Source organism: Corvus kubaryi, unplaced genomic scaffold (genome assembly GCF_017639235.1).
Source record: "Corvus kubaryi isolate FWS band 111438036 unplaced genomic scaffold, C.kubaryi_AGA036_p1.0 37334, whole genome shotgun sequence".
Taxonomy (NCBI): domain Eukaryota; kingdom Metazoa; phylum Chordata; class Aves; order Passeriformes; family Corvidae; genus Corvus; species Corvus kubaryi.
The window spans coordinates 13,201,810-13,217,896 of NW_024581108.1; the positions used below are offsets into that span (position 1 = coordinate 13,201,810).

The 16,087-nt window shown below is 37.2% G+C and overlaps 1 protein-coding gene across 26 annotated transcripts in view; it reads right to left on the reverse strand.

The window, feature by feature from the left end:
- ADGRL2 (adhesion G protein-coupled receptor L2) overlaps positions 1-16,087 on the reverse strand; it is a 384,708-nt gene that overhangs the window by 111,680 nt on the left and 256,941 nt on the right. For all 26 annotated transcript variants that reach the window (XM_042030361.1, XM_042030366.1, XM_042030367.1 and 23 more), the window contains one exon: positions 13,119-13,291. In XM_042030361.1, the coding sequence (XP_041886295.1) occupies positions 13,119-13,191 (73 nt within the window). In that variant the 5' untranslated portion in view covers positions 13,192-13,291. The remainder of the gene's footprint in view (positions 1-13,118; positions 13,292-16,087) is intronic.

The window sequence follows — 16,087 nt, forward strand, 5'->3', positions numbered from 1 at the left end:
AACATGTAAGACAAATGCTTTGGAAAGCCTGCCTTTTTGTATAAATGACAGATCAAAGTGTTATTAGTAAAATTATATAATCCTGTTAAACTGGATCCTGGAAAAGAAGTACTGAAACGCAATTTAGATTCTACCTCTTCCTTAAACCACCATGTTTTATTTATTTTAATTTGCAGGTCCTTGCAAAACTCTTACTGGCATGCACGTTCTTTTCTTTCCACTGCAATCACAAGACAAGACAATCAGGTTTGTTATCACAAACCCCTCAAACATAACACACACATGCATACATCTTTCTTGGGCTGTGGAATAGCAGTCTTCTGCTTTTCACACTCACAAATTTCATAAGGACAGAAAAATTCTCACAAATTTATCTTCTGCTCTTCACTGAAGATTTAAAAAAAGAGAGAAAAAAACCTCATACACAGATGGATGGAGATTTCTTACACGTTCTGCACTCTGTATTGTCACCACAGGACCACCTGCAGTCCTGCGCTGTCCAGATAGGTGTTCTCAAAAACACCTGGGTAAGCTGTTTGCCCAAGGACTATGTGCTGGAGATAAGAGGTAATTAGCAAATGAAACTGTTCCTAGCACTCCTCCTTCAACATTAAGTGCAGAGCTGCAGCAGCAAGCTGGCACCTGGTACAGGGAAATGCTAGATGTGATCATTTCAATTTACACATTCAGCATTACATCCCATATGCTTGTCAATGTGAAAGTGTCAGTGATAACAGAGGTACCCTAAGAAACTGCTCTGTTGAAATGCTGACATGAAGTTTTTATGTATGAAACAGACCCTCTACTCTGGACCATCTGTAACTTCTTCCTTTTCTCATGGGGCATGTGTTGGCCATAAAATCTTTCCATTAAAAAAACATATAAAAAATTAAGCTCGTGTTTAAAGGGAAAATTTTAAGCCCTTAAACATCCATAAACCAAATTTATATATCAAAGTATTTTTCATATAAACACACTACTTGCTCAGCAAGAATAAAAAAATTGCTGAGCAGAAAAACTTTGTTGCAATTAGATACAGCAAAATTTATAGCTGTGCTGCAAAATTAAAGGAAAGTATCTGGCACTATGACTTGTACCAATATAAAAAATTAAACAAACTGGCAAATTATGACGGTTTTGTCTCTTGACTCTGTGGTATGCTTCTCCATGCCCATATTCTGTACACATCTGAAACTCACAGGTGTTTTTTTCCAAAATGCTTTCCAGTGGTTTCACAACCAGAAATTTCTAAAGTACAACAAAAGTAGGAAGCTTCTTTTGTGTGAGAAGTGACAAGTTTGCTGAATTAGGTGACCAACTAAGGCTAAGCAAGACAATGCACAGAAGCAGAATGATTTCCTATGCACAGCTGAGGTCTGTGAGGTGGCGCCGATCATCAGAAAAAGATGATGGAGAGGGTGGAGGGAGAGAACAGGATGGCAAAATTTACCAGGCAGCAGTTTTATTTATCATACTCCTTAAATGATCTGAAAATGCATTGAGAAGTGAGAGATGGAGAAATATTCTCTGTGATAATCTCTTTAAAAAGTAAAGTTGACAAAAGACAAGGAGATTAATGGCCACACTAATGCACTCCAAAACCTAAAACCACAAATTAAGTATTTTTTTTAAATCCTAAGCAGTGAGTCAAGAAATACCTACTGGTCCTCAATGACAGTGGATAATTAAGAAATGTACAATTTCTTATTTCTTAAAAAAAAAAAAAAAAATTTCTTCTTATTTCTTAAATGGCAATTTCTGTTCCAGTAAAAGTACTTGCACTCTTAAAATGCCTAAAGTAGTCTTGAAAAGGCTAGCTTATCTGGAAAATGAACCATTTGGAAAAACCTTGTTTCCCTCCTCAGGACACAAAATCAGATGCAACTCTGAATCAACCCAACCACACCCTTATAAAGACACAAAGGCTGTCTTCATATTTGCACTTGTAAACCCTTGCAGACATTGGGATACCCTTCACCATCTTCATAACTAAATCAAGGAGATTCAGGCTCTAGATACCCTGACTTTAAATGACGGTGTCCCACAAAGGAACATTAATCACGTTAAGTGTCAAACTGGTACTGTATTCTAACAAAGAATGACACATTTTAGATCATTTTTCTCCCTTGAAAAGAAAATGCCCATTCAACTGGCACAATGGTTTCCCAAGCTTCAGTGGATGCATGGATCTCACTGGTTTTTCATCTATTTAAGGGTGAAGCACTCTGACAGCTCCACCATGACCTACACCTCTCCCAGTTGTCCAATGCCTGGGTGACATGGTTCAGGGAAGAGGCTGGGGGAAAATTCTTCCTAAAAGAGAACAAAAGGCTGTCTCCTGCCAGTCCTGCCTCCTGCATCAGTCCACCACAGGGGTGCCAGAGACTACAAGGGAGGTGATGGGGTGACAGAGCAGGAGCCAACACTTTGGACCACCATCAGATGGAAATCCTCCAGCTCAGTGTCCTGTGGCTCACCCCACCCGTGTGCAGGTACCCTCTGTGATGTCAGCTCCAGGGCAGGAATGTCCCCCTGCCCAGGCACACGGATGGGCTTTCCAAGGCACACTGCCCACGGCAAACATCTTCTGATAATTAAATCTTAATACTTTCACTTTGGAAAGCAAACACCAGACACAGAGAAGCTGTTACACGTCTCCCCACGCTCCAGAGACTTTCCTAAATAACTTGTCAGCAGTACTATCTGAAAGCATGTAACTTTAATATGTTAACAGCAGACATATGATCAAAAATACACATTTTCCATAGAAAACTGGAATTTCTCAAGGGGGAGGAAAGAGATGCACGTGCATTTATTATTGTCTAATTTTATTGTTTTAAGTATTTATTTGGGATCTAATCTAGAAATTGATGTTATACATTTTAACCATATGCTTTATGAGTGGGTTTTTTTTCCTCCCTTTAAGCAGCATCAAAGCCTTCCATTACCCTCATCAGAGGTACTCCAAGTTCTGGCCTCCTAAACACAACAAACACAGAAAACAACTAAAGTGCTTCTCCTAAAGTATCTGACTGTAAGGTCTAGGTGTATATTCAAGTGACACATGCAAAGCTGACAGCTCTAAAAACAGACTTAATAGCTTAGGTTGCAGACATGCTATTGTGTTGTCAGCAGAATAAGCACTCTTGTAACCTTCAATACATTGGTTGAGGAAACTAAAAAAGTTGAGCTTGGAAAAGGGAGGAAAAACAAAATTAAGGATTCTAAGTCTAGGGAAGTTAGTCTACTATCATCAAAAGGAGACACCTACCTATGCTGCAGATCTAATTCAGGAGGCATGACTTTATAAATGCTCAAAAAATAAAAAGGAAATTTTAGCTGAGCATATATGTTCACGCTGTCAAAATATATCTATACATATACCTATATCTATGCATAAAACTACCCAGGTTTAAGCTCTAACTATGCAGGTAATTTGTTGAAAAATTAACTCCCAATGAAGGGTATATGTGTGTGTGGGCATTAAAATGGGAATTGATTCCAGAGGCTTTTGTTCCAATACCTCCTCCACTTTTAATTCCTCCAGGTTTTCTTAAGAATGCATCATAATTGAGAACTATTTTCATGGAACAGTAATTGTAAATAAGTGGGATGTTGGAGATGAATTGTACGTCTAAAAATGATTTTACATCTAAATCATTAAATATCATGCAGTGAACATAGCATCTTTTGCCCATTTAAATGCTTGACTGGCATAAATAAATATATATTAAAACGTCCTTCTAAGAACAAAATTTTTAGTTAACAAGCTTCTAGGGAAAATCCACCTCATGAGGCCAAACCAAGGTACCAAAAAAATATGCATTGTCTTTTTACTGATAGAGATATTGTTAACACTCAGGAGAATTGCTTGTGAGCAGTTAACACCACCCTATCAAGATATAAACATGTTGCCAAAAATTCTCAAAATCTTCAAGAATGAGATTTCCTTGTGTTATTTCTTCGTAATGTCATTGGTAACAATTCATTGGCCCTTATCAGACAATTCCCTTTTTCTATCATTCCATTTTTACCTGCCTAATCAGTTGAACAAAAGTACTTTATGTAAAATGATTCCTTTAGTTGCCTTAGCTACAAGTCCCTGCAGTATTGTATAATTGAAATCTACTCACGTAAGTTAGGAATAATTAGGCCCCAAAATTAAGCCAAACACAAAGTTAATTCAAATAGTCAGCTGCTGTCATTTAAATGGTTACAGGGTTTTATTGTAGCTTAACATCCTTGAATGCTTCTAAATGCACCATTTTCCCCCCTCTGTTACAACCTGATCCCTTGCTCCAGATGGAAACAGGATCAAGAGAATGAATTTTGATTATGTCATAATCATTCATACCTTGACCAAAGATTTTCTTTACTAGTTTTTCCCAGTTATTGTCACTAGATTTTCCTATTTTATTTTTTAATCAGCCACATAAAAAAAGGAAATAAAAAGTATCAAAACAGATGAGGCTCTGAGGTAAATAAAGTCAGAATCACTGAGTCTGTCAAGTGACATTAACATGATGACAAATTTTTAATAGCAAATATTCAGAAAGTCTCTCTTCATACTTCAAAAAACCTTTTGTAAAAAGAAGGCAACATAGAAATACAGTTAAAATGGATCCATGACAAATCTAAGACCTAGAAAATAATGCATCAAAGAGATGAGATTAAATATCATAACAGGAATTGTTCTCTGGACTGAGTTAGGACTCTGTTGACTTATCAGTGTTGAAATTTGAAACAATTTGTACAGAAAAATAATTGTTATATTGTTACATATAAAACAGAAGATAATTGCTACATTTTTAGATTACTATGTAACCAGTAAAGGAAAGGCTGCTGGTTAGATGTATTTCTGACTGTTTTTCTGTAGGCACCCAGTTTACACTGCAGAACAAAATGCTGTATCATAAATCCTTCAAGACAAGTTTACATATGGATGACTTCCAGCCTTTTGTATTGTGAATTTTTTAAAATGTACTGATGCCTTTTATATATAGGAAGATATACATACATATATAGATCTTTAGACTAGCATAAAGATAGAGAAGATTACTGAGCACGATTTGAAGGCCTAAACCAAGCAGTTTATGCATGATATAGCGTGTTGATATTTTTTTTTTTTTTTCCAGCTGGTGCATTAATACACAAAGTGATGTTTTGTGGACCCTGTCCATCTTTATGGGTAATAATCCACATCACAAACCACCCGTTTGCCCTCTAGTACTTTCTATGCCTCACTCTTCACGCATACCAGTTTCATCTGTTGCAAATTAAATGATGCAAAAGCGTAAGCAACAAACTGTTCAGTTTTATTTACTAAAAGCATATTTATCTTAAGCCAATGAAAAGCATGATCAGTCCTCAGCCAGAAACCCAGACTCTTCCAATAGACTTTCAATGGTCAATGTTACAGTGTTGCAGAATAAATAGACATTTAATTCTTACAGGAACACTTTGCAATTAGAGGCAATTCACAAGCCTAAGCAAATAAGCTCAATGGGAGAAATACTGTGGAAGGCAGATATAGTCACATGAACAGGATCAGTGGCACACAGGAAAATCTGACTGAAGCTCATTCAAAGGATGGTTAAAACAGAAGTGATATGAAACAGCACTGAAGCCTATAAAAGGCAAACATTTCCCATTTCTTTTCCAACTAAAAGTGCAGCACACAGGCAAATCTGGATTCAGTGTCAACTTCCTCTCAGGTTTCCTAAATGAATTACCTAATTCAAATTTAACAAGAAAATTGCTCCAACAGCACCTTGCATTAATTGTACTTTCTGCTGGAAGAGAACAAAACTACCTAACTCCTGAGAGAGACATCAAAATCCCTGACAAGGGAGAACACAAAAGCCAGCTTTCCTTCCATCGTCAAGATCCCTCATAAAACTCGCTGAGCACTGTATCCAACAACTGAAAGTTATGTGGTCCCCCTGGGTTTCTCACATGTATGGGTTGCTCAGGCAACAGATGAAAAAAATTCATTTTGCTTCCCAACTAGTCTCTCCCACACATCTTTTATACACCAGGAAAACATCAGGGATTATTATACTAGTATAAATTGAGAAAACAAAAAGAATGAAACATTCCCAACCACCTGGACTGGTCCAAGCTCAGAAGGAACAACCAGGGAATATCCCCTACCACTACCAACACTCTCATGTACACTTACATGGGTTGCCTTAAAGTCACTGGGACATGTATGAATTGTCTCCCTGACCGAAAGGAGCTATAAGCAGAGCTAACATTCATACAGCTCCATTTCTTTATACTTCAAATGAAAGCAAGGAGGTAGAGCTTATAGAAACAGACAGAGCTTTAGCACAATTGGGTTTTGAAAGCCAATGGAGTAGTTTGAGACTTCCTGGAAGAGCAGAAATGTGGAATGCCTTGCGCAAAAGGATTTTTTCAGCTCCTACTGTCAGAAAGAACTGCATATTCAATTTATCATACTGTGTCTCTGGATTTCAGGTATGGCTCATTTACAGAGGCATACATACAAAATATATCCTGTGTTAAAAATGTAAAAAGTTTAGTATTCCTCAAAAAAATGAATTATGATTAGAAAAGTATCCAGCATTCAGGAGTCTCATTTGAAATATCTACCCAAACATAATAAACAAAAAAAACAAAATCACAAGGAGCAACTATAAATATTCTTCTACAAAAACAACACTGATGAGTAAAAATAACACCAGTTAACCACTGCAAAAGGCCAGACAATTTTTAAGTGTGTCTTCACCATTGTTAGGAGCTCCCATCCTATGAAGTGCCTTTGTAATGGGAGTATGGGTGGACAAGCCAAGAACTTCTCTCTGTGAATGGTTTTATCTCCTCTTCCTCATGTAACACAATCTGGAACGCTATCACAAACATGGAAGCAGGCACATACATGAAACATATTTTAGAGCCATTTGTGTAAGTCCTTTTTCTGCCTTCATCCTACATATGCTTCCTGCTATCAAGACACCCATCCATGCAATATACAATTAGCACAGACTATTACTTTCTGTGCCATTTACTCACAGAGGTAGGCCATGAGCATCCATGGATCTACTTGCAAGTATAAAACCCATTATGTGCTTGTAGAACTTGGCAACAAATATTAAATCTAAAATCATTATACTTTATGATAATTTTTATAATCTGATCATAAGGAGACTAAATGTAATAAGAAAGCCAGTGCTGAGGCACTCATTGATATCAGATACTTCAGGCAATTATACTTCCATTTTACACTATGACCTGAAAGTACAACATAAAACAATGTTAAAACTATATAAAAATCTTTGTTACTAAGATGAGCAGCATTCTTCCACTTGAAAAAAACCAGAAATGACAAATAATTAAAGATTTTTAAAACACAACTCTTAATAAAAACTAAATCATATATTGTCCCATATTCAGTCACAGAATACTAATAAAGCCTATTTGCTTTGTAAAAGACGTGTCCAAATTCTGGTACTGTGTTCCTGCAAAGGTCCCTTATAATAATAAACTAATCTAAAATATTCCCAGATTTATATTTAACAACAAAAAAAGCCCCTTAGGCAATGATGTCAGAGCAGGTCAGCTGAAGGTTAAGTCAATCCCCTCTCATTGCACTGGTCATCAGCACAGCTCACCTCGCCCACTGAGACCCACCAAGGTTACAGAAACTAAAGTAAACTCCAGTAGAATCTTAGAGGGCTCTAAAAATACAGCATCTGCCCTTAGCACAACACACTGAATTTCTAACAGTTTACACATTACAGGGATTTTTTCTTCTTCTGAATACAGAGCCCAACAACATGCAAAATCTCCCCTCATAAAGGAGAATGTTTTTCAGTAACTGAGAAGACAGCACATCAAAATAGTAATATTATTACTCATCTCATAGTAATTATGCATTTATACTCTTTTCTTTGCTTAAATTGTAAGACTCCTACATTAACACTTCCTAGCAAATTTTCATTTAAATGTAAGTACAGTATTTAAAATGGTTCTTCATGCATCCTTCTACATGGTTCTTCTACATTTTAAAATAGTGGTGGTTTTGCTTTGGTTTCAAAAATGTAATATTACAGCATAGAATCCTGCAGACCTCACTGCTCTGGGAATATATAAAAGGTTATTTCACTGCCAGCATGTTAAAGCATCTCTGGATTTTCTGGGCAGTCTGTCAGTCTCTATTTTCTGGAAATACAGTTGAAAAGCTTAACAGACATTCTTCTTTAAGAAGAAGTTTGGTCTTGCAGTTTAGATCAATTTTCTTTTTAGAAGATATGTTGGGCCTCCCTCAGAAAAGAAGTAAGTATGCCAGGTAAGTATGCACCAGAAAATCCCACTGAAAAATGGCATGATCTTTCAGGACAGAAAACAGGACCCAGTGCAGCAGTTGCTTTCTTCAAAAAATTCTGCATAATCTGCATTAACCAATTAGGAAAACAAAAATTTGCTAAAGAATCCTAAACCGTATCAGGTATACATGATATAAATAAAGATAGTATTAGGCTTATCTGACTGATGCTCTAAAGGGCAGGCAATACCTGTGTGGCCTTAGCATGCTGGGCATGCTTACAGATGCTTTGCAACCTCTGTAAACCAAGTAGTTCCTGCTAACTGGGTGCCTGACAGAGAGTTCTCACTGTGATAAATTCCCTGGCTAGAAACTAAATTAGTGCTCCTATTTGCTCTGGTGTGACTCCATAATGGATTTCACTCCTTGCAGAACCTTAATCCACTAATTAACAGAAGTTGATTTCTACTCAAGTCCATGGTACAAGTTTTTTATGATTTTTATCCTCGGCAAAATCCTACTAATACTCCCTAGTAAAGGTGTAGGAAAGCTGACGTGCTTTTATAGTTTGTTCAGTACGTGTGCCATGTGCCTTAGACACTCCATGTCCGAGTGGCCTGACAGGAAGGTGAAGAGCTGAATAATACACTAAAATAGCAAATATCTTTGTAGTGGCCCACAGTACGTTATCTGAATTTAGTATGTCTTTTCTTTAGTAAATGCACTAACATTGAATATGCACTTAAAACAGCTTCCAATTCAGCACTCAGCTCTTTGGCTGGCATAACTGGAATTTACAGGAAGATATACTTTTCAGCGTAATGCTCATTAAAACAAACATCCAGAAGCAAAGACAAGCTGGATTTCCTTAAATAACATTAATTCAATTTAGGAAAACAGAATTAAATAGATAATGAAAGCATGATGCTTCTTCCTTTGGACAAAGCATAGATAATAATTCATAATAAAATGAATTTAAATTGTATTAAACCTTGATTAAAATAGAATGCTAGCAAAGAAAATTATTTCAGCACTTCCCAAGCACTTGTGCTTTTCAAGCAGCAGAAGAGAATAAAAACAAACGGCATCAGAAGCTAGTCAAAAAGGTGGACTTTGTAAACAAGATAAAGCTTAAAATACTGAAACCTGCACAGTCCAAAAGCAAATCTTCACCATGATGTTAAGCTCTGACATCTTTTTTTCATTTGCATATTAGTGTATCTGTCTTAACTTGCTTGAAGAGAAACCAATAATACATATAATAAGCTTTCTACTCTGCTTTGCTATGGAAACAAGACATGTGTGATCTCACTCTCTGGCTTTCTGTATTTTCTCAGATAATTTTTAACTTGTTAGATGATTTCACCCTTAGGAAGGGGGAAAAAATGAGGGAAAAAAATAGGTGGTGTCAAAAGTAATTAATTTCCTAGAGTTTGTAGGAAACAGGTAAGTAAAGGTGCAGGACTCAGCTGCATAGGGCAGAGCAGGAAGCCCCTCCTGCAGACCAGAACCATGACAGCGTGGGACAGACACAGGCTCTGGCACAGCACAGAGGGAGCTCTGCTCTGCCCTGGGTCCCCAGGCCACGCCTCACATGGCCACCACGTCCAGCCAAACTGCTTCCCAAGGACTGTCCTTTCAGTCTGCCTTTTGCAATAGAACCGTAGTTTGAAAGACATGCCTGTATAAAACATGCTAGAAAAAGGCACAGGAAACTTTCAGAAAAGATTAATATTCCAGCTCGTGACTTGAGCTTTTCATCCCTTTTTCTAGCCTCTTGTCTCTTCCTCATTTAGGGCCGCAATGCTTGCTGTTGATGGCAATAACAACAAACACAACAATATTGACCTGTTGTTGATCAGGTGAACCAGCACTGTGTAATAACTCAGTGTGGTTTTCCCGCCCAGCTGTCAGCACTTGTCTGTTCCAGGTGAATTTTACCTGCAGGAATGGACTGTTTCAAGAGCAATCCCATCTGGACTGCATAGCCAGGAAAAACAAAAAGGAAAACCAAGACCTTCTTATCTGAAGATACGATTCCTGTTTGGATAGGCAACACTAAAAGAAAATTACAGCCTTCGTATAACTGTGCCTGCTTGCTAATTCCCTGGTGAGTTAAAGTTAAGGCTGTGAGAGTAATGAAGCCTTTTCTTGATTGGAAAATGTTTCATTATGTGAACAAATGAATCACTTGTCCATACCCAGGATTCTTTCCCCCGCCTTCGTCTCCATTAAACTGTACAGAAACATTAAAATGTAACAGCAGGGAATTTAGCCAGGTTTTATCTCCCCCAGTAACTGTAACAACCTACATGTACACATCAGATTTCTATAAAAAAACCTACGTTCCAAGCAAGAGAATTAAAGATTTTCTTATTTCTAGCAAAAGTTAGATGCTCTTATTTTAACCTTTGTTCATGTTCGTACTTCCAGGCATGAAGTGCTACTAAAGCATGTTATACTTGGCATCTCTTATTACTGAAGCAGAAGGCAATGTAATCTTGTGAGAAAGTGTAATAATGCAGTATTCATTTTTCTTCTGTGGCTGGAAGCCAACTCTATATTAATATTCATTTCCAGTATACAGAGCCCCAGTATTTCATTTATTTTAAGAATTTACAATTAATTTGGTATTATTCTGTTATCTGCTCCCAATTTCCTTCCCTGTTTCTTGTAGCTGAAAAAGCAGCCCTTGTATAGACTTTAAAAAAGTAAATTCACAACTGAAGCATCAGAAGATTGCTACTGGCTACTAAAAGCAAGAAAAACAGGGACAGTACAAAATGAACTTGAAATATTGCAGATGACAATGACAATTAACTCTCTGCAAATGGCAAAAATTCCATCTGCAGAAGTTCCCAGTTGACTTTTTCCTTTCCAAACTCAGCAGATAAAACACTCTTTACAGCCTGCTGTTTGCAACTGTAATGGAACCACAGAAAGTTCACCTGTTTTCCTTTCTGCTTTCAAATGTTTTCAACCACCACAAAGAATTAAACTGCAAGTACCTGAATGCATGTAAAATGCATTAGGTAGAGGGATTTGAAACAATTGCAATAAAAAAAAAAAAAAATAGTATTTCAAAACTTCAGAAAAAAATGCACAGATAGATGTCTCCACTTCATACACCTTAGGTTTCACCTAGTGCAACCACTTTTGCAATGTAAGTGCATTTATAATTAGCACCAGTTATTACCAAACCAGCCAGTCATAAAGTTTATAACTCCAATCTCCTAATCCTCATTTACCTTTCTTACCTCAGAAAGAGGCTGAAAAGCATTTTACCTTGTACTTACTTTCTTATACCAGTAAGATTACAGCCAAGTCCACAGCCTGGACAGACACTGAGAGAGCAGCGAGTACAGCAGCTCCCAGATCAGGAGTCCCACCAAGGATGAAACCATCTGAGATGTGCACAGGAAATGCCAGTTTCCTACTATATCCTGGCAATATTTAAGGAGGGGAGGGATGGGAAACTGACTGTGAAAGCTATTTAACTGAAATGAGACTTCCCCAAGTTCAGAAACCTCCATGAAGACTCTGAGGACACACTCCCTGAGAGATGTGTATGTTCACACATGCAGATGAACGACCTATTCCAGCAAAGCTCGTCTGTCGGCACAACGCACAACCCAAGCTGTGCAAGTCTAGGAGGAAAGCTTAGGAAATTACACAGTGAGCGTGGAAGGCTGCGTAAAATATTTGACTTTTTAATCTCGGGTTTTGTCATTTTTAGGGACTTTTCATTTATATAATAGTTCCTTTTTACTTATACAGATTTAGGAAAAAAAGAGAAGGGCAGGCAGGGTAGCTTTCCTGAAGTATTTCTGAAAATCTAGCCTTAAAATTCAAAGAATTTTGACAGAGTAAGGTGTGTATCTGCTTTAAAAGCTGGTGACATCATGACAAAGATGCAGCAAGGAAGTCTACATATTATATATCAACTACTGAATAATGTGAGATGGCATGGAGATGCTATTTTATTACTAAACCAATCTTTTCACCTGCAATCTAGCCAATTAAAATGCTTACACCCAAAAATAGCCTCAAGTTCTTGACGAATATTTGTAATTCAGAATTAATAAATAATGTTTTTCTGTTCATTCATTTGTGTTTCTCTGTTTATTAAAAGGGCTACAAGAACAGCTGTGGAGACAGACTAACTGGATGAAGTATAGTTTATGAAGAAAAACAGATAAAGAATAGATAATGCAACTTCTTTAAAAAAATCTTTTTCCTTCCTCATCTCTTAAATTTAACAGCTATTTTAAACACATTTGATAGCAGTGAAGTATTTTTTTCCTTTTTCTAAGAAAAGCAAAAATATTTTCAAGTGGATGCTATTTCTGTATGAACTTTGAGTTTTATTTCCTGAAATTTAACTTGCATAGCACTAATCTTAATGAAGTGTTTGCCATTTCATTTTTAGTGAGCCAAATTAAAAAAGTAAAATGGGTATTTCATTTAGTTGTTTTATATCACATCTAACATATGCATACATTCCTTTTAAATGGTTGTGCGATGAGAATAGATAAGGAAGGATAAGAAGGAAGAATCCAAAAATAAGGCACCTACCAATCAAGGCTATTAATATTTCACTTGCCTGAACATTGCGTTTCAATTTCAACATATCAGACTACCAAACCCAAAAAATCTATTTTCTTTTTTCGTCATTAAAAAGGGACAATCTGAGTTTTATATATTAAACCTAGAATATGCTACAGATACATTTAGTTTTACATCCTCAAACTTCACGTTACCTAACAGAAATTAATTGTACAGTCCATTTAACTCATCTGCAAACTCAAGTAAAAAATAAACTAAAGCTTACCTTCAGTACACTGCAGGAAGCTGATAATGAGCAGAAACCAAAAACTTTGCATTCTGCAGCCAGAAGACACCATTATTGATCCCTGTAAGAATTTTCTTTGTATTCCTTAATGAATCCAGTTATAAAAGCCCAGGATCATCGAAACCAGTGGTCTGCATTATTCATCTTCATAGCTGGAGTAACAGAGAATTTGGAAGAAAAAGAGAAAAAAATCCATCAGTACCTGAACACCAATAATTTAGAATACCAAATTTTACTTCACACAGGGACGGAAGGTTTTAGTAAAAACTGACAGTACACCTGCATTGTAGCTGGGAATTTGGCAGGTTTCTGGGATGGAATCTCTCAAGGTCAACGATCGCTAAACACGATGCCAAATAATGGTATGTGTTAAGGTTGAAAGTATGAGTGTTATTGATGTATTTGCACTAAGATGCATGAAAAAAACCAACTGGAGAACATTTTTACTGAATATAAGAAATTGGACCTGTAGATGAGTAGGCTATGCTTTTCTGACTCCACAAATCTGACACAACCTGCGTTTCTCTACCTTGACGAACCATAGTAAAATTAAATCTAGGGCACTACCATATTTCTTGGGGATTTGAAACATGGAGTGGCTGAGAACAACACGGCAACTCCTCTCAGCAGGAAGGCTGAGCAGGTCTGCTCCCTGCCATGGTTCTGGCGTTGCCTTCCTGCTACACAAAGATTGTTCTTCTTGGATGAGAGAGGCAGTAACAGCTGCTTTGCTGAAAAAATACCCTCTTTGGTGAGGCAGGCTCTTTATATGACTGCACAGCTAGCTGTATTTCTACACAATAAACATCTTCAGAGAAAAGGGAATAAACAATGGATGAGACCTTCGCCTGTCTTTATCCTCGGACAAGATTTGTCTCCTACTGAGAAATACAAACTGAACTGCTCCTGTAAACGACATACCAAAGGAAGAATTCTTAAAACTATCATTTGCATTTGAAAAATATAATTACAGTGATAGAGTGCAGTTGCTGTGCTAGAAGATTTGACAGCAGAGTGCTCCCTTTTGCTAATGACTCTACTCTCTCACCAGCCAGCTGAGTAACTACACACATCCTCTTCCATATCTCACTGTGTGAAGCTAGGTCATGCTTCAGCCCTGACTATTACAGAGTTTGGGGAGCTAGAGAAAAATTAACATCCATAAAAGAACAAATTATTTTTAAGTGGAAAACTAGCTCTACATATTACAGATATGTGAAACAACTCTGGAGAACACTGAACACTGCAGCAATCACAGATGCAAAGGGCTGAGCCTGGTGTCACATTGGCTTGGTCTTTCCAAGACAAACGAACAGGACTGTGTGGATGTATTGCTGACATATCTGAAATTAAAGTTACTTTAAAACCATGTAACAATGACGACGTAAAAATTTAAGTGGCAGGATCCAAGGGCCACTTATGATTCTTATGAGTACTAGAGCATGTTAAGGGCTTTAAAAATACATTTACCCTTTTGGCAAGGAGAAGTGGAAAGGATGAAGAGCACAAAATGCCAGATACAGAAATTCTACAAAATGTTGATCATTTTCAGAAGTAGAAAGTGTATATTAGTCAATGCTAATCAATGATAAATTTGTTCCCTGAGCACACTAACAGCAACAAGACTGACACTCAGTTTTTTCCTCCAGGAGAGAAAGATGGGAATTAACAGCAAACATTATGGAACAATTTCTCTGGCTCTCAAGGAAGGCAGTATATCTGTGGAGATTATTAAATAGCCAAGCAGGTTTCTTTACTTGACTCCTCTTTAAGAGAAATGGGCCATCCCTCTCACAACACAAATGTGCTTGTGATTCCTCACACAGGGAAATGAAGGAAACGATATCTGAGACCATATGATTTTATGTTTATTGATACATAAAAATAAGCCCTTTTTCCAATTTCCAACTACAGACAGTGCTCTTCAGTCACAGGCACCTTTTTCCCTGCACATATTTCAGCGAGGAGCAGGCAACAGCGAACCGAGCACAGGACGGCTAAAGCTTGGCTCTCCCTGGCACATGCCCTTGTGCCCTGAGGTACAAGGTGTGACCTTGATTTAGATAGTGATACACCACAACCCCAAAGTGATTATGAAGGGACAGTCACATTCCAGCTCTAGATCTTTTACATTGGGCTGAAACTCTTTTGCAACTAAAAGAAAATAAATCTAAAAGTCCGCAAAGGATGCACTGCATTCAGCAGAAATTAAAATTGCAAAGGAGCTCCTGCTGAGTTAAGAAGAAAAAATTGCCACCATGATCTCCAAAAAAAAGCCCTGGAGATAGTTCAGCTAGAAGCTTGGGACGAGTTTGGATTAATTTTTCACCTGTAGCACCCAAAGGAAAAATCATAAAACTATTTCACGCACACTACAGACTAACCAGCATAATTTCAGTAAGCAATCAGAATAATCCAGGAGAATGGATGATGAATAATAATGGCTAAAAGTGAAATGAAATCAGCCTTCTGATTGCTCCCAGTCTGTCCAGAAGCTTTGGACTTCCTGAGACTCAAGTTTTATCATTATTTCTGTAACATATCACTGCGCTCCCAGATTTTGAGACATCTTTCTTCAAGTGGATAGTGACATACCTGTGCTTTATCATTCTCAAAGTCATTACTTCCTTGCAGGCCTTTTTAAATTGGAGGGGGGAGGAAAGAGTTATGTTAAAAATAAAAACAATAATCAAAGCATCACTTGCAGTAAGACCCAGCATCTCCCTAGAAAAGAGTTGCAAAATGTATGCCAAATACTTTACTTTTTTTTTTTTCAATTGAGTAAGAGCTCTTGACCTTCTAAACCGACTTAGCTACTGTTATAAGGACCTACAGTTTCTGAAAACATATTGATGTCTTTGCAACACCAAAACCAGCAGAAATTATTCAATTAAGAAGAAATTGTGAGCATTTTAAAAGACAAATTTAAGTGTTTTGTGTAACATATT